Source organism: Aristolochia californica, unplaced genomic scaffold (assembly GCF_029961685.1).
Source record: "Aristolochia californica isolate CCGP_79_NKW_82.1479 unplaced genomic scaffold, dmAriCali1.0.hap1 SCAF_11, whole genome shotgun sequence".
In the NCBI taxonomy this organism is placed as follows: Eukaryota; Viridiplantae; Streptophyta; class Magnoliopsida; order Piperales; family Aristolochiaceae; genus Aristolochia; species Aristolochia californica.
The window spans coordinates 2,595,575-2,614,993 of NW_027181782.1; the positions used below are offsets into that span (position 1 = coordinate 2,595,575).

At 39.0% G+C, this 19,419-nt stretch overlaps 3 protein-coding genes across 4 annotated transcripts; 2 read left to right on the plus strand and 1 right to left on the minus strand.

Annotated features, from left to right (window-relative positions):
- Positions 1-8,093: 8,093 nt before the first annotated feature.
- Positions 8,094-10,785, minus strand: LOC137944664 (probable LRR receptor-like serine/threonine-protein kinase At4g20450). Of its 2 annotated transcripts, none has more exons than XM_068790378.1 (6): positions 10,478-10,785; positions 9,814-10,034; positions 9,499-9,634; positions 9,307-9,378; positions 8,637-8,829; positions 8,094-8,524 (listed from the first exon to the last, which is right to left on the minus strand). In XM_068790378.1, the coding sequence occupies exons 1-6, from the start codon at positions 10,704-10,706 to the stop codon at positions 8,185-8,187; spliced, it is 1,191 nt and encodes a 396-aa protein (XP_068646479.1). In that variant the 5' UTR covers positions 10,707-10,785; the 3' UTR covers positions 8,094-8,184. The 2 variants fall into 2 exon arrangements, with proteins under 2 accessions (XP_068646479.1, XP_068646478.1); XM_068790377.1 differs by having other exon boundaries at positions 8,094-8,530; positions 10,478-10,778.
- A 1,333-nt stretch (positions 10,786-12,118) lies between these two features.
- LOC137944579 (syntaxin-71-like) lies at positions 12,119-14,284 on the plus strand. Its single transcript, XM_068790264.1, has 9 exons — positions 12,119-12,285; positions 12,403-12,528; positions 12,883-13,039; positions 13,142-13,227; positions 13,309-13,377; positions 13,456-13,500; positions 13,659-13,721; positions 13,817-13,893; positions 14,058-14,284. The coding sequence occupies exons 1-9, from the start codon at positions 12,130-12,132 to the stop codon at positions 14,068-14,070; spliced, it is 792 nt and encodes a 263-aa protein (XP_068646365.1). The 5' UTR covers positions 12,119-12,129; the 3' UTR covers positions 14,071-14,284.
- A 343-nt stretch (positions 14,285-14,627) lies between these two features.
- Positions 14,628-16,618, plus strand: LOC137943487 (uncharacterized). The gene is made up of 4 exons (XM_068788988.1): positions 14,628-14,935; positions 15,048-15,220; positions 16,039-16,228; positions 16,359-16,618. The coding sequence occupies exons 1-4, from the start codon at positions 14,692-14,694 to the stop codon at positions 16,526-16,528; spliced, it is 777 nt and encodes a 258-aa protein (XP_068645089.1). The 5' UTR covers positions 14,628-14,691; the 3' UTR covers positions 16,529-16,618.
- The last annotated feature ends 2,801 nt before the right edge of the window (positions 16,619-19,419 follow it).

Consider the following 19,419-nt stretch of genomic DNA (forward strand, 5'->3'; position numbering starts at 1 on the left):
CACTAATATGAAAAATCAAGAAGCTAGACTAAATTGACACCGGTAATCAAACCTAAGAAGGATGAAGCTATGCACTCTACCAACTAAATTCCACTCTCTTCTCCTTTCATAAGCAGCATGTCATGGAATAGGGTGGAAGTGCTGGCAGCTGCCTGGAATCAAATCAGAAACCCAGAACCAATCACTAAACTCAGTCTTCCATTTTCCTGAATAATTATTTGATGGTATTTTTGGAAGGATTAGGGCTTTCACCGAGGAGAAACAACCGTCCTTTTGTAGATGAACTGTGGAAGATTGTGAAAGATGTCAATCGGCTCCACCTGCAAGTGAGACAGAACAGAACCAACCGCCTTGATTAACATTTTCAGAGGAAACGGAGAAACCAGCAAATATTGTACATTTTAACCAATATATACTAGTTAGGTTTTCCTTGCATGTTCTGTCAGATGTATTGGAAGTCATCCAGACCTGCATCTATTAATCATTCAGTTCTTACATTTGTGGAACAAATATGTAAACAAGCTGTGCTTACTCTCTCCTCCTTCAGCAACCTATTCATAGGCAAGATTTCAGTTGAACAACAACATCGCTCATGGTTAATGATTTTTTTGCTTGACATTCAGTAGCTATATTTAGAGCTTTGGAAGCAGATTTTTCATTGTAATTGCCTTGTAATCTTGGATCCACAAGTTTATTTTTGGAGGACATTCTTTCAGGTTGGCCAGTGATTAGTTCCAAAAGGATCCAACCAAACTGTAATACATCAGTGTACCTACACAGACATAATATATGCAATTAGATGAGACTTAAGTGGAAGGGTAAAACTGCCTCGTTATAAGGCACTCTCCTGTAAAACCAGACATACCCAAGATCAAGTAATATCTTTGAGCCCCAGAATGCAGCTGGATGGACATAGTCAAAATCTTCCTCTGTCAATTTCTCATTGTCAGAGAATGCCTCAAACAACGCCTTGTTGAACCAAAAATCTGTGAGTTTTGCCTCTAGCCTTTCATCCAGGAGGATGTTTGTCATCTTCATATTTCCATGAATTATTGGTGGATTGCAACCAAAATGCAGATACTCCAATCCTGAATTTCACATGTTACCATTCAAAAACTACTCCACCTCTAGAAAAAATAAACTCAATGCATATCAAACCTCTAGAGATATGAACTGAAATAACATGACATGATATCATAAAGAAACTGTTGAAGCCAAGAACAAACTACTTCCACTAGTCTAACACAAATGGCAATTAGATTTATTTTCTTATAACAACTAAATACGGTTTCTATACTTACATATTCCTACAGTTCGAATTAATACCAACATGCTTTTATAATATCAACAGAGTTAGCTATGCAACCTAGATGCTAAAGTTCAATTAACCAAATATTTGGGTATGTCTCACATCACTTTTTGTGAGGCCATGTTGAGTTGGTCCTCCATTACTTGTAATGAGCTCACATTGAACAACTCATTGACCAACATTAATATGAGGAGTTTTTCTTTTACATTTTTGAGGTGTATGTAAGCATCAAATGAAAATCCATGGATATACAAGTCTTTATGTTGTATTTCAGAGTCATTTAAGTAATCGACACTTAAACTATTACTATTCCTTAAATAGATGGAAGCCTTGTAATTTAATTTCTCAAACCCTTCTGAAGGAAGTGCTTCTGATGCAGTTCCAAAACAACAGTAGCTCACTTGTTCCAACAAACCTTGTGCAATGTCTAGTGCAATTTGAATTCGCTGTACCCAACTCAGGGGATTCTCGTTTCCATCAATGCCTGCAAGAAACAATAGTATGTTAAAATCTCATCTTTGATCTTTGTTTTGAAGGGCAACCAAATAATTTAGATACCTTTCAGAACTCTGCTAAGGTTCCCTCTGGGCATATACTCCAATACGAGACCCATTCTATTCCCTTCATAACAGTGGCCAACTATGGGAATCAGATTTTTGTGCTTAAGTGTCATCGACTGCTGAACCTGCAATTTAAACTACAAAACATTTCTTCTATAAATTTATTTTCCTCAGAAAATTTCTTCTATAACATTAATCCAAAGCATAATATATGCAATTTAAAAATCTTAGTATAGCAAACTTGACAAAGAATCAGTGACAGAAATCTTTCATGTATGCCCTAATGTATGCATGAACAAGAACACCAAACTAGTTACCTCTTGACAAAATACTGGAGATTCGGAAAGTTTATTAGAGAACATTTTAACAGCAACCTTAGCTCCATCCATCATTTGGCCTGGATAAACAATCCCATACTTTCCTCTGCCATACACGTTTTGGAAGCCGTTGGTGATCCTTACGATCTCATCATACGTATAGTGAGGACTCTCTAATGTCAATCCATTTAGTGCATAGACCCCCAACGCCGGCACTGTACCGCGAACCACTGTCAAAATCAAGATGAAAAATGAAAAATGTGAGACTAATCCAGAGTACACAAAAAGTAAATGGTCTTTTGGGATTTGGAAATGAGTTAGAAAACTAGCCCACAAATTTCAGTTTTAAATTCATAAATATACAACAAAGATTTGCCACAGAATCAATCACAGGAACTATAGAAGAGAAAACTACCCGGAGCAATTTCATCAACTATGGTCGCTCTCCTGGGTGGCTCCGGCTCCAGCCCCGGCCCAGTGAAGCACGCGCTGAAAACTCCTGAGAATATTGTTCTTCGATTTAGTACAGATGGGTACTCATCTTCTACGACGTCTTGGGTGTCGAAGCTTCTTTGGGACAACTCCGACCAGTCAGGAGTCCTCAAACCTTCGTAAATTTCCCTGGCACTAGAGCATGATCCCAGGCTGCACTCGGGAGAGCTCACACAGAATTCCGAAAGTTCAGACGACGTCCGGCAAGCTTGGTATATTTCCGAGCTGGTCAACGGCGCGAAGGAGGTCTTCATATAGCGAAGCGATTTTCCGGCAGAAGAACTATCGGCAAATGTGGGTAAGCAAGAATTTCATTAAGCACAGCGCGGACAATGGCGCTGAATTTCGCCGTGTAGTCTACAAGTAAGCGCGTTCAGCGACTGTTTACTCGTTCCTGAATTTTATTTCGTCGTCTCTTCTAATGAACAATCTTTATTCAACTGCCCCATGTTGATCAAATTAAAAAGATTAAAAAGTGGCGGTCTAGGTGAGTAGGGAACTCAAGTGCGAGACTGAGTTGGTTCACGTCAACTCGTTTTCCTCCCACGGCCGACGGCTGGAGGTAGACGCTGCTCTGTGAAACCAGCCTGACGCGGTACCCTCCGATCTAAGGACAGAGTCGCCTAGGCCTTCGCCTAAACGACACGGCCCAACTGCACAGCTTGGAATGGGCGAGTCAGATATTACGAACCACCCCAAACCCTGTGAACCCCACTACTCATCCTCGCCACCTTAATGCCCCCACTCGGGTTACAAGCTCGCATGACTGAACTCGGCGAATGAGATTGCATACTGAGTGAGATTATAAAGAACTGTGAAGCCTTTCTCCTGCCCCATGTGGGACTAAATATGAGACAACGGAAAAGGTCTTCCACGAACTAGGAAAGAAGTGTTTGCATGCCCATTTAGTCCACTTTCTAATACTCATTCAGTCATGATCTATGTGTGGTATGAATGGGTACATTGTCTATGCTTAATTCTTAACGTCTCATTTTTGCAACTCTTGGATTTTCAACCCTGAAATTTCTTTGAGACCATAGATTATGGGTAAATTTGGGAAGCCTGCGCGGACAAATACTAGTACACATGATGATACAACACTAGGGTGTAAAACTACAATTCCACCTGGTACTCTAGATGAATCACAAAAATTGATCCAACAACAACAACATATCTCACAGCAGCAACAACAGATTTCCTAGCGTATAACACAATTATCTATTCCTTCTGTATCCTTGGCATATACGACTCTCACTGTAGGTATGTCTGCATTCTCAGTGTCTTATTCCCCATCTTGGGTTTTTTACTCCAGTGCTACAAAACACATGTTAGATATATCCTTACTATTTTTTTTATTATTTAAAAGAGTTTGTACTCGTTAAGCTTATTTATCTTGCTGATGGATCAGTTTCACTAGTACATGCAATGGAAATGTTACCCCTATACCTTTTCTTTCACCTAAATTTGACAGGAAATCAACCACTGATACTGTGTGTTTTTGGGAGGAAATTTAATCAGCTGGAAAAGTAAAAAATAGAATGTTGTTGCTCGATCCAATGCAAAAACAGAATATAGAACAATTACCCACACTACCAGTGAGCTAATATGGATAAAATCTGTTGTCTAGGAGTTTGGCCTTGATTAGCAGGATCCTATGGTATGTATTGTGATAACCAAGGAACAATCTTCATTGCAAATAATTTAGTCTTTTATGAAAGAACAAAACTTATAGAAGTAGATTGTCACTTCATCCGAGATAAAGTAATGAAGAATGAAGTAACTACTCCCTATGTTTGGTCTAGTGATCAACTCGTCAATATCCTAACTAAAGCATTGGAAAGCGTAAATTCCTAAATTTCTACGGTAAGTTGGGATTGTTTGACAAGAAAATGAGTATTTTACCTTGTTGTTATTTATATTTCGTGATGTAATCCTACATGTCAAACTATGTCTACGGACCAAATTTCATCTAAAATAGACATGTAGAATAAGAGTTATAGAGAATTAAGGTTTTCACTTAAAATAGGGGCAATATTGTAAATTAATCTCACCCACTCAACCTTAAATCTATAAATAGAAGCTGGAGGAAGTCCAACTATGAAATTTTGAGTTTTTTTCTCAATTTCTATTCTCCAAGCTCTCTTTTTCTCATTCTCTCTCTTCAACCTTTCTTCATTTTACTTTTTACAATTCTGATACAAATTGTTTCACCTAACTAGTAATCTCCAACAGGTGCTAGTTTAGCAAGCCCGAAATCATATAGTTTGGGATGGTGTCCCTCCCTAAGTAAAATGTTTGAGGGCTTCAACCACAAAATGTTTGAGCTCCTTTGGGTGCAGAGTTAGGGCAATAATAAATGGTAAGTAAATGAAATGAAATAAGTTATTTTATATATAGTTTTTTATTTAATATAAATATTATATGTATATTTAATAACTTATTTTATATACCATGTATTTATTTATCACATAATAGAAGGATAATAGGGTAAATAAATTGAATAACAACAAAAAGTAACTTAGATTGCGAGCCAACCCAAACCACGCGAACCTGATTTTGTTCGCCTGTTGGTTGAATACTGGGTCACGAAGAAAATAAACTTTCAAGAAACCAACAAAAATTGAGTTGCTTGAGTGTTTTCTCAAGACAGTTTTTGTTGAATTTATGAAAAAAATAAAACATTAGTTGACTTGTATATTTTAATCTGAGTATATGAGCCCTTATTTATAATAGAGGAAAATAGTAGAATCCTATTACAATTAAACTATCCTTGTCCCAATTATATCTAAACTCTAACAATTAAAGATAAATTCTAACATAATTAAATAACTTAACAAGAATAGAAGACTAATATTACTAAAATACTTTTAAACTGAGATTCATGTAAACCTCACTTCCTCCTTGGGAAGACATCTCACGCCAACAATCTCCCTCAAGTTGGTGCATATAGATCTTTAATGTCCAATTTGCCAAGTGAGTTGTAGAAGTTCTTGCTGTATACTGCTACTCTTGATCTGAGACAAAATATGCCATGTATTTGCTCTTTTTGAACCCTTCGTATAGTGTGGTCAGCAGAAGTCTATTTCATGCCAAAGGCCCTCGAAATTATTTAGGAATATTTCAAGAGAATCACTGGTGTCACACGTCACCGGAGGTTATACACCTAGAATGTGTCAATGCCATCAACATACGTAGTAGTAATGTCAGTGATCTTGGTCGCGACTGAAGTTTTGCTTAGTAATTCTCGGGGTCACCTCGACCATGAGCAAAGGAGATCGAAGGAGATCTCCTTCCAAATACCCCAGCTTATCTTTGCCTGAGATATAAATCTTGACAACTTGGGATATGTTCGAGTCTAGTCCGACTCAAGTCGGGTAGCGGTTGAAGTTTTACTTCAATAATTTTCGTGGTCATCTCGACCACAAGAAAGAAAATAGAAGGAGATCACCTTTCAAATACCCCACTTTGTCTTTGCCTGAGATATATATCCCAACAACCTGGGATAAGTCCAAGTTTGGTCTGGCTTGAGTCTGGTCTGAATTTGGTTGGAGTCGAGTCTGGTCCGAATCTGGTCCAGGTCGAATTTTGCAGGTTTGGTCTAGTACGAGTTGAGTCTGATCCGAACCTGGTCCAGGTCGAGTTTTGTCAGGTTTGGTCTAGTACGAGTTGAGTCTAATCCGAATCTGGTCCACATCGTGTCTTGGCTGGTCTAGCCCGGTCCTGAGTCGAGTTTGATCCAAATCTTGTTTGGTATGGTCTAGTCTGAGTTTTCACTCGATTCCACTTTTTTATTTCTGTATAATGTCGTTCTTTTTCTTTCAGTACCTGAGTACTTCATTCAATAAGTAGACAACTCCAACGTGCTTCTCCGCCGCCCCGTCCCCAAAGAACCTCTCTCATCCTCAAGAACACATTCCATGTAAGCAAGCTGTCGGAGCCGGCCCGCACCGTCCCCAAAGAACCTCTCTCTTATCCTCAAGAACACATGCCATGTAAGCAAGCTGTCGGAGCCGGCCTGGTGGCATTTCCCGATGGCCCGGTTCACCTGTAGCGCCGAGGCCACTCTGTCCAACCCTCCATACAGGCGCTCACAGTATCGTATCAAGTACTTGAGATCGTTAACGTTCTTCCCAAAGAAAACCCTCAAAAGATTCATGAATCCCCCCATGTCCTCCGGCAGAGACTTGCCTCTCAGAATCTTCACCAGGCATCAGAGACTTGTAGGCGCTGTAGAACGTCATTTTATTTTTTTCAGGATACAGAGACTTGCCTGTCAGAATCTTCGCCTGAGATGTCTCGGAAGAACTCGACGCTAGAGTTGAGGTCGTCCGCGGTCTTTCCCTTCCATCTCCGGGCGAGATGAATCAACGTTTCCCCACCGAGATAGATACCAATCGCCGTGAACTTGACGAGCTTGCCTTAGAACCTCAGCCCTCTTAACGCCTGCTCCCCCGAGAATCAGGGTGTTTCTGGATCCGGGAGGCTTCACCATTACACATAATGTTTAATAATAATAAAATAAACAGAAATAAAATATAAAAATTTGAAGTACTCTAGATAACCTTTCTAATTCGTTTACAAGCGATAAGGTTACTCCCATTCAGATAAACTGGGTGTGCAAATAGCCTTAACCTTACTTATAATACCGTGAAAAAATTTATAGATTTCTAAAATGTGTGATACTAATGATTATTCATAAGGACAGATCCTCTTAAAAGAGATACATCCAAGAGAGATACATCTCCTTATTTCCAACGGATGTATCCACTAAGTCAATGCACCCATTTAATCTACCTCTAAAGGGGGATGTATTAGTTATTATTCCTTGTACTAAACATCCGATGATAAAATATTTAAAAGTGGCCCGACGTCATATTAATCATGATAATTTTATTTTATAAATAGTATATTTAAAACTATAATTCGAACACGGTGGGGCAAAAAGGGACATAATGGATGTTCAGCTGCGAGACGGAACTTAAAAAGGTTAGAAATTTCAAAACTCGTGACTACGATTTTGCAAGTCTCCGCGTAGTCGATGTTCAGCTGCGAGACGGAACTTAAAAGGTTAGAAAAGTCAGAACTCGTAACTAAGATTGTGCAAGTCTCCGCGTACAGAATCCACAGGCGTGCTGGCATTGGTCGCTTCGTATTTCCAGTTAGGGGGAAGCTTCTTCGTCCAATTATAATCTGAATTGATTTTTGTTTATTTTAATCTGAATAAAATAAAATATCTATCTGGGTTGCACCATGTTAAATTTATGAAAAATATAAAACCTCTATTGATTTTTGTATATTTTAATCTGAATAAATAAATCCCTATTTATAATATAAGAAATTAATAATATCTAATTATAATTAAATTACCCTTATCCCAATTATACTCAAACTCTAATATTTAAATACGAGTCTTAACATAATTAAATAACTCAACATAAATAAAAGACTAATATAACCAAACACTTTTAAACTTAATGTAAACTCACTTCCTCCCATGGAAGATATCTCAGGCCAACAGTTTTCTCACTTCTGTAACTCTCCTAAGACAAGCTTTCAATCTAGTTACAACCTCACAAATAGCAAGCCTTTTCAGTGATTTGCATTGCATACATGCATTAGCAATGTCTATAGCTTCCAGAACAGATGCTGAGTCATAATTGCCTTGTAATCTCGGGTCAACAGTGTTGGATTCGTCCAAGAATGGCATCAAGGGGTACATCCATCCTGTTTTTCCTATATCTTGCTTACTGTAGTCACGGGCGATTGCAGGTCGGCCAGTGATGAGCTCACAAAGGACAATACCAAAGTTACATATATCGTCTTCCTTGTTCACATATTCAGAGGCACTGTACCTACACAGACAGTTCGTTCCCTTGTTAGCACAGAAGGGCAACAATCTGGACTGCTAAAGAATGCCAAAAGTGTTGCTTCAAAGCAAGTTTTTGATTGAAAACATACTCAGGATCCCAATATTTGCTTGAGCTGTCGGCACTGAATGCTAGTAAAAAGTTGGAGAACATCTCAAAGATTAACTTGGATAGCCAAAAATCTGTAAATTTTGCTTCCAGTCGTCGGTCCAGTTCAGCATTATCCATGTTGATATTTCCACGAATTATAGGCGGCTTGCAACCATAATGCAGATACTGCAATCCTGAAGATAAGAAGCAGATACGCGAATTCATTCTCTTGTGAGAACAATAACATACTAAAGAACACTTTTTGAAGGTAATGACTGCAATGAAGAAAAGAACTGTACAAATTTGTTCCACCTAATGATAGAGATCAAGATGATCAAGTTAAGAGAAGTTGAGATTGTCTCAACTTCTACCTCTACAGTCATGTACACATGTAACTCTACATTCATGTAAATCCTTTTATCATTTTGTAACTATAAATACATGTATCAATGAAAGTAATATCATTGGGAAATATTCTTTTATCTTATTCTAGACCTAACTGGCTTCATAATAATGGGATTTCAATCACCTATGTGCCTCAAACAGGATTTGTCACTTTTGATATCTTTACATGGAAGGTTTGATAATAGTTTCTCAGAGTTTGCAATTAAGAATAGCATTTCTTGTAAAGCTCTGAAACTATAGATGTTAATTAACTTCTCCATCCTGACCTTGTGCAACATCAAGAGCAGTTTGAATTCGTTGTACCCAACTCAGGGGTTTCCAGATAGCATCAGTACCTTCTGGAAATGATAAGAAACAACATTAAAGTATGTTAAAATGCTAACTTTGATCAATAGCTGAGTATCAGATACCTGCAAAAAGTCTTCTTCTTCTTCAAAAAAAAAAAAAAAAAAAGATACCTGCAAAAAGTCCAGGGCTTCCTTCTGGCATAAACGTCAAGATAAGTTCCATTCTACTCCCTTCATAACAGGGCATAACGGTGCAAAAAAGTTTTTGTTGTCTAAGCCTCATCAACAGCTGAGTCTGCAACTTAAACTGCAAAATATTCCTTCCATAAAATTAATCCAAAGGCTTATGTATATTACAGATATGTTCCAACTCATCCTAGTGATGATCGATCAAAGATCTCCACTAGATCAGCTTTTTACAAAAAAAAAAAAAAAAGACTGTAAAAAAGAAGAACTACGCAGAAACCAGATTCCAAGACTAATTACCTGACCACCGAAGTCACTGGAGTCTGAAGGTTTTCTAGTAAAAATTTTAACGAGAACCCTAGTTCCATCACTCATTTGGCCCGGGTAAACAACTCCAAACTGTCCTCCACCAAAAAGCCTTCCAAAGCCATTGGTGATTTGTTCAATCAAGTCATAAAGAGGGCTCTCCATGGCTAAACCATCCTGTTCATAGACCTCCACAGCCAACCTTGTAGCTTGAACTGAAGTCAAAATGCCAAAAAGATACAAATCAAATACCAAAAACTGTGGCAAGTCTTAGGCAATTCAGTTAATCTATTGAAAACCGTGACTATTGTGTTGCAATAGGTTCATATATGAGCATTTGATATACTCCAAAATTTTAGCTGATTGAAAGATAAGATAGTGAGAAATGATTTGTATCTTAGAGAAGGTTATGGTGTCTGGAAGTGATAAATGAGAGCACGGGAGACCAGAAACCTAAAAATAATTATAGAAACTAGCATTCTCCTCCATCCTCGTTACAGAAGGTCGGAGTTGAATGGAATCCAGGATTACCGTCTCACAAGCTCATTGTTTACCCATCATAATCCAGTAGAGGATCTTCAATCGCTTGAAAACCGAAAAATCCATCGCAATAAATTTAGATAAAATGAAGCAGGAGAAGCACCGCAAAGAGTATTACCTTGGCTACTTACAACCCGTCTTTCTACGACGCCTTTGGTTTCGGTGCTTCTCACGGAGAAGTCCGAGAAATCAGGAGTCATTAAACCTTCGTAAATTTCCCTGGCAGAGGGGTTAGGTGCCAGGCTCGATTCGGGAGAGCTCAGCGAGAAATTCGAACATTCGGACGGCGAACAGAAGCCTTGGTAATTCTCCCAGCTGTTCGGCGTCGGCAGAGAGAAGTCCCTCATCGCAGGACAATTTTTGACCGAAGAATGATCGGCAAATGCGAGAAGCTGAAAAGGGTCTGATATAGCAGAGCACGGGATTGACCTTGAGAGTCAAGAAACAAGATTAGAAGCAACCAAGAGTCATCACAAAAGGAGAAAAGAAAAGCACAGCGCGTACAGAGTCATCACAAAAGGAGAAAAGAAAAGCACAGCGCGTACAGAGTCATCACAAAAGGAGAAAACGAAAGCACAGCGCGTACATAATTTCGGTCAAGCAGACAAAAGAAAACAGTAATCAAAGACCCAGTGTCCGACTTTTGGTCCGGGGACATAAATCGATAAGTAGGATAATGTTATATCAAGAAATATAAATAATGATAATTTAAAATAACCAAAATACTCGTGTTCGTGTATTTCAACAAATCTATTAAGAGAAATGTAGTCCAATTAGCGCAAAGATTGATATGGCAACCGAATAGTTAAGATATCTTGAGATAACTGTTGATCTTGATCGGACTGCTGTTGTTTTGTATCTTTGGCACCAACGATTTTTCGTATTCGATCAACCCTAGCAATACAATAACTTTGAGAACTGAATTTTTTCCTTTCCTTTATTCTACAACATTCTAATCTCTCTAGAATTACCACTCAAAATTCATTGAGCATGTTCTGTTTAAATCCACCAACAGTAGCATCGATTTCTCATAGAATCAAACAGACGAAAGCTAGAAGAGAAAATTACCTGGATCTTCCTCGCTAGCTTCTCCAATTGCGGTTCCTCTCCTGTCTGTCTCCAGTTCAGTAGAGGACGCGCTGGAAAATCCAGTGAACATTATCCTTGAGTTGACTGCCGTAGGGTAAGTATTCCGAGTCTGAACCTCTCTGGGACAACTCCGACCAGTCAGGAGTTCTCAAACCTTGGTAAATCTCCGTGGCATGGTCCCAGGCTGGACCCGGAGAGGTCACCGAGAATACCGAAAGGTCAGACGGCGTCCGGCAGCCTTGGTAGATTTCCGAGCTGGTCAATGGCGCGAAGGAGGTCTTCATAGGGAGGCGATTTTCCGGCCGATGGAATGCCGGCATGTCTGAGTAGCAGCTTTACAACAAGCAGGATAACGGCGTTGAATTTTGCCACAGAGACATCCACGAGGAGTGCCAGAGCCTAAAGTATGTCTATTTCTTGACAATCGAAGGCTTCGCTCTTCTCCTCCCGGTGACAGTGAAATAAGGGTGTCTCGACAGGCTGAAGAAAGAAATAAATAAATTAATAAACAATTAAAATGAAAAACCGTTATTACAGCTACCCTCATTTCCATTCCCGCCCTCCACGCTCTCCCAAACAACAGAAAAAACGGACTACCACGAAGCCTGAGATTAGAAGACGAATTTTGGCGTTTCTATTTGATATCTCCGATCGTTCTGATAAGGAAAGAAAATCATAAACATGACGGTGATCGATCTCCTTATTCGTGTTGATGAAATCTGCAAAAGATACGACAAGTATGATGTCGAAAAGCAGAGAAATCTTAACGTCTCCGCTAATGATCCATTCGCCCAACTCTTCGCTAGCGTGGAAGATGACATTGAATCCGCTCTCACGGTTTTTCTCTCTCTGCATTTTCAGGATGCTTCTTTTTTATTATTTTTGCTTGTAAAACTTTATTTTATTTTTATTTTGCCATAATTGGTTTTGTTTTCTTTGTCCTCTTTTTCTCAGAAAGCCGAGGCAGCCGCAGTTGAGAAAAATCGAGCGGCACAAGTGGCTATGAATGCTGAGATAAGGCGAACGAAGGCTAGGTTGCTCGAAGAAGTCCAGAAATTACACAAATTAGCTTTGAAAAAGGTCTGTTAAATCTTGGAGCTATCCAGTTCTTTTCTTTTTTTTTTTGTTTTTTTGGGGGATTTCTAAATGGGGAAAAACAGAAAGTTCGGCGACTCAAATTCTTCTTAAATTTTGTTAGAATTTGTAATTTTTTAATTATTTATTCACTCGAGATGCATTTATAAGATGATGACCTTCAAAACAGTTTTGTTATCATCATTCTCGATTGTTTTACAGAGAAGGATGATCGCAGAAATGGTAGAACATTGAAGGAGAAGAAAATATTTGTTATTTGCAGTATTTTTTATGCGATACGTCCTCACAAAATTTTTACTACCTAAAGATGATCCTACTACTACTTGAGATTAATTACAGGTAAAAGGTCTTTCGAAAGAAGAGCTTGAAGACCGTGCAGATCTCGTCCTTGCACTTCCTGAAAGAATTAATGCAATCCCTGATAGTGGAACCGAGGACAAAGCAGGTTGGGGCAGTTCTACTTCTCGCAATGCTATCAAATTCGATGCAACCTCGGGTACTTGAACTGGACTTACATTGAAAACCATTGTGAAATATTTCTTTCCTTCTGAGCCATAGATTTTCATAGATTTCACGATTAATGTTTCTCTAACTACAGATGATGCGTTAGAAGGTGGGTTCTTTCAGCAAAGCGAGGAGTCGAGCCAATTCAGGCAAGAGTATGAAGCGCGAAGAATGAAGCAGGCAAGCTGGTAGTGCTTTCTCTAACTACTTAATATTACAAAGTCCTGTTTCATTATACCTGGTGTTCTGCCATTTATGCAGGAACAAGGTTTAGATGTTATATCAAACGGGTTGGGGGTGCTGAAAAATTTAGCTCATGATATGAATGAGGTTAGATTTTCACTTTTATAATCCCTACATTGTCATTGTATAAGTCAGCTTAAGAAGTTTTTTGTTAAATAAATGCAGGAACTGGACAGACAAGTGCCTTTGATTGATGAGATTGATTCCAAGGTAAGACACAGATTCTTATTGAAGTGATATGATACTCTTCATTGTAGCTTTAGAGCTCATTAGAACCTTCCCAAAATTACTTACCTGTGATTCCAAGTTTTTGTTTCTGGTCCTTCAGATAAGGAAAAGCTAGTTTTATCTGTTTGAATTTATGATAGGTGGACAAGGCAAATGCAGACCTCAGAAACACCAATGTCAGGCTTAAGCAGACCATCAATCAGGTGAACACATTTGCAGAGAAGCTAAAATACTTCTGAAATGTTTGCATATTTAAGCAAATCTCGATTCTTTCTCAAAAATGTTTATGATGGCACAGATGAGATCCTCTAGGAACTTCTTTATTGATATCATCCTGCTTTGTATCATTCTGGGAATTGCTGGATATCTGTACAAGTAAGTCTGTTACCCATTACTCTTATTCTGAACAGTACTGTCCATTTTAGAGTAAAGTTATGAATTAGTCTGGTATGGAAATTCACATCTCATCTGCACAAAAGAAAGCTTACTAGTGATTCGTCGTCTCCTCTGTCTCTAATGCATGAACTTTGCCATTGCAGTATATTGAAATAGTGATATGGCTGGAATGCTTCTCCGACTGTAACTCCGATGCTGTTGTGCACGAAAAGCTTTAATTTTCGTTTTTTTTATGGATCTGCTTTTCTTAACTATTTCCCCATTTGTGTGTAAGGAGGACTGTCTGCTTGAATTTTGATCTTTTCATTGTAAAATTATTTACATAATCAAACAGGGAGGAGCTCCACTCTCAAGCGAGGTTTCTGAGTGATGACCTGGTTTGTTGTTGTTAAATGTACTTTAATAAGAATAAATATGGAGTATTTTAAATTCTTATATATATATATATATTATATATTAAATATGGAGGCAAACGTCAACAGGGAAGCCCACAGGAAGGTTCCTTCGGCAGTAGATTCAGATTGGGCGGACCGATTTTACGACGCGTCTTGAAAGTTTAGTTCCCAAAAGCCGCCATAATTGTACCGACCTTGACCGATTTCATGGCTAATCTTGAAGCTCCGTTCCCACCATCCAAAAGTGAATATAAATGCGCGGGGTGCGGACCATTATCGATTGCATATTTCCCATCGCTTGTGGTTGTGGGAGGTAAAGCAGCTCCCGTTATCCTGTCTGCACTGTTGGCCTACTTTTCATTTGCCCGGAAACTGCCGTGTAATGGAGGTTTCCAGTACGCTGTTGAGCAGCACGGAGATTTACCAAGGCTTTCGGTCGCCGTCGGAGCTTTCGGAATTCTCAATGAGCCCTCCCGAGCCCAGCCTGAGTCCATCCCCTAGTTCTAGGGAAGTTTACGAAGGCTTGATGAGTCCTGGTTGGTGGGATCTGACACCGGGAAATGACGATACCGAAGACCTAGATGGCGGGGACTACTCATCGGCAGCTAATCCAAGAACTAGATTGGGTAATTCAAATTCAGCTGGCATCTCTGTTTAATGTAATGAAACAAAAAAATTCTTCTCTTTTCGAAAGAAACTGGATCTGAGCATTTTGTCCTTGGACTTCCATATTTTCAGAGTTAGCAGCTGCAACCAACAATTTCAGCGATGATCGTATGCAAGGATCCATTGGAATGGGAAGAATTGGTGGAGCCAACTTTCAGACAACCGACCTGGAATGGACACTCGTACTCAACCGATCACCACAGGTTGGAACGGGAAGAATTAGGTCCCCAACATCTGATGATCAGGTGATTCTTCATTTTTATAATTTCTTTAAGTTATCTTTATTGTCTGCCCTGATATGGAGACTTAGCAGTTATTGATTCTATCTAGTTTTGAAATTTGAATTTCCATCTCTTTATTTATCGATTGTAACTGGATAGGAAAATTATAGATGATGAAACAAAAAAACACTTCCTCCTTTCTTCATCTTCTCTTTCTACTTTATCTCTTCTCCTTGACTGCAGCAACACACCAGGTCAGTTTGGATCGATATTTTTCATTTTGATTCTCTACAATCAGCTTGAATCTGTTCCATCTCAAAAACCAAAGTAAAGCTTCTAGTTGAGATGATATGACCCACTCTTTCTGCTTTGAGAAACGATATCGTTTGACATTCTTGGATTTTCTTAAGCCTTTACTGTAACTAAGGATCTTCGTCTCCGTTTTCCACTTGAATTCTTATTGATCAAATCCTAATAGTTAAAGAACCATTAGATATCCATTAAGAACCAGTAAGTTTATTGTATTTTCAAGGGATTTTTATTAAACATCAAATATGCTAATGGGTTTTTATTGGGAATTCAGTAAGAACCAATCAGGCAATTGATCAATTTAATAAACCTATCAAAGTTAGCTTATAGTCTAAAAATTTTCATTAAAAAAACAGTATTACTTACACTTAAAAATGATTAGATTTTCCTTTATATTGCATAAAGTATCAAAAGAATAAGAACAAGGCTTTCATAATCTTTTTCATTCATGATATGACAGATGAGATGAAAATCTGGATAAAAAAAGATCATGAGAGTTCAACTCATCTAACTAAATCGTTTGTTTCTGACAGATAGTGGTGATGAAAGTTCAGATGGACGAACTAAGGGGCGTATCCAATCAGTTGTTGTTTAAACTGCAATGGAGAACGATTCGCAGCTTATTTCAACTGCTCACAAGCGACTCTCGCATGGAATCCGATCACGTAGCTGGTGGATCCATGTTCAGCAGAAAGGCCATGAAGACCGCTGCAGGAGTACCAGGTGAACACAGTTCTTAGAGTTGAATCACTCTCTCAACCAGTAGCCTCCCCATAAGTCTGTTCTGAGTTTCTTCTATGCCATCCGATTAGCAAATCCTCTTCGTGTCTAACAGCCTGAGTCGGTTTTGCAGGGGTTACGACTGTTGCAATAGAAGGGAATGATAGAAATCAAATGGTTATAACAGGCCAAGGAATCGATGTGGCCCAAGTAATTCATGTAATGCGAAAAAAGTTCGGTTATGCTGAACTTGTTAGTGTTTCTGGTAGAAGAGAGACAAAAACAGGGAGGAGAAGAATGTGAACAAGAAAAGCCTAAGTAGCTCCGTTTCCTTCGAACATTGGGTTATTTATGTTGAGTTATTTAATTATGTTAGAACTATTTTAAGTGTTCTGTAAACGAGTTTTTTATCTTTTTCCTAAATTCAACATAATATCATGTTTACTTTCATATCTATGTTTTTTCTCTATTTTCCATAAATTCTAGTTCTTCTTCCCTGCGTCTCTTCCTGTTGCGGTTTTGGAACATCAGATGCCGTAAATTGATTATGTTACTAATCGACGCTACTTCTTTCTCCATCGACTCCGCCTCATCGGCGAACCAACGCGTCTTGCCCGCGTGAAGTCTCCGTGGACCTCACCTGCGGGTATCGGTCCCGGCGAAGAGTCCAAGACGGCCACGGTCGCTGCTAGGACAAAGACCGTTACCGCGCCGATGGCGTAGACGGTGCGGCGGAGGAGCTTCTCCTCCGTGGAGATCTTCCCTTGGGGGGAGACCCGAGCCCCTGCGGCAGATCTCGGATCATGGTTGCCGGTTTATCGAACCTCTCTCCACCGCTCATCTGAGACTCCACTAGCGAATCACGCCCTCAGGTGATCTGAGAACCGTAAAGAGCTTCCTGCGTCTCTACATCCCAAAGTGAAGCCAGAAAAAAAAACTCTAGGGTTCAGATCGTCAGATTGAAAATGGGGTGTGTGAGGACGAGACCCTAAAGAAATCTTCTCGGGTGGTCATTGAGAGGTACTATTCTCGCATGACGCTCGACTTCCACACCAACAAGGAGATCCTGGAGGAAGTCGCTATCATCCCGTCCAAGCGCCTCAGGAACAATATCACATGATTCTCCACGCATCTCAAGAAACGGATTCAGCGCGGTCCCGTGTGCAACATCTCGCTCAAGCTCCAGGAGGAGGAGAGGGAGCGCCGCATGAACTTCGTTCCCAACGAGACCGCTATTGAGGTAGACAACATTGAGATTGCGGCTCTCGGTATGGCTGATCTCCCAGATGTTTCCAAGCAGCTAGAGACGACTCACGCTGGTGCCGTTGGATCCTTGGTGAGTTGGACGGAAAGAGGAAGCGGGAGGCTCTTTGGCTTTGGTTTTTTAGCTTATTTTCTTCGCTACTGGTGCACTTCCCAAACGCCATTGGAGCTTTGCTTCATCTTTGCCTCGCAAGACTTTTGAGACCTCTCCTCTCGGTGTCTTTATTTATAGTCTCTGCTGGAATACCTATTATTTGTATAAAGCTCCTCTTTCGAAGTTCGGTGTTGTGCGATCTTGATTTGAACAATGATCCTAGCCTTGAAGAAGTTGGTTGCCCTGAACCAGCCCCGCGGAGCCAGCAGATTCCCATAACCTATGTGCCATTTTTACCTCCTTTTCCTGGCCTTAGGATAAATAATTTGGAGCTCGGAAACATCACTTCTTGGTTTTCGTACGGCAACTCCTATTTTGTTGTTGCCTTCGATCTTTCCTACCAGATAGAGCATAACAGCCCTATCCTATTGTTGCTAGTAGTAGCACATGCTTTGTAGTTTTGGTCTGTACACTCCTGGTTGATTGATCATTGGTAGAGCCTGATCAATCTTTCTAGTGTCAGTTCAACTAAGTTGACTTTAAAAGCATGAGAATAATTTTTGCAAACGGGCAAAAAACGGCTAAGCTTGAGGAAGTTATAAATACTTCACCAACCCACACATATAGAAGTTAGTGAGTATTTATTAGCAAATCCTTTGAGCCTTTACTCTCAATCTTGCAAAATTTCTTAAAAGAACTTTAGAGTGATGAATTTTTCATGAAGATGTGGCCCACATATTGTTTAAAGTTGATATCTCAATAAGCAAGTTGTAAAGCTCTAGTAGCAACATGAAAGGAATAAAATAATTCTACAAGAGCTATAGAGTGGTGAATTTTTCATGTTGTGTCATTCGATTCAACAAGTGCTAATGTGTCATGATGATGTGGTAACACATAATCAATCAAAGCTTACGTGTCACTTTTGACTGTATACATATGCAGTTGACCAGTCAAAGTTGGGTATTTTTCTAAATAAGTTCAAAAGTTCATCATTTGTCTAATTATATTTTAAAAGTTGGGTAAAAACCTAAAAGTCTTTTTTTCCACTCGTCTTGCTCGGCGACCTAAAGAAGTTATTGATATATAAAACATATGTAACAAATCCACGTTTTGCATATCCATGAATAGACCCGTCACCAAACATTGATGACCAAATTAAGAAGGCTAGATAACAAAAGAGACATATTAGAGGAGGAGTCCATTCGCCTTAAACCCTAGACATTAAACTTTAAACCCTTACCTATATGATGATTCCATTTGAATTTACTGACAGCATGAGTTATGAACTTGGTTGAACCAGAGATTCTCATATGGAGTTATTTTCAAAGTGAAAAGAATATGCTTGTGGGTGAAATGCATTTGATAAGACCAAGTTGGGTTATGAAATAGGAGATTCAAGACTATAGTGGGACAATTTGGTTATCTATCTTCTTATGACTTTTTATTGATTATAAAATACCAGTCATGGTACAAGTTGAACATTGTAGACAACTAAACTTTTAGTTATGAAATATGAGATTCAAGACTATAGTGGGACAATATGGTTATCCATTTTCCTCATTTTAAAATTTTTTTTATTGTTTTCAAGCTAATCGTTTTTATTTGCCATTTTCATTTTTATAAAAAATTATGGCAAGTATTCTTTTATTTTATTTTAAAAGGATCATTGGAGAGACGTTGGATCGATTAATTAAGGTGCGTGTGTGCATTTATTCTCCAACGAAATGAAAAAAAAAGAAGATCCATTGGAGGGCTTGATTTTTTAGTTGTCTATTGTAATACTTTGTCAATGTTCGCTAATATTCAATTCAACCCTATGTAATGAAATTAGGTTCTT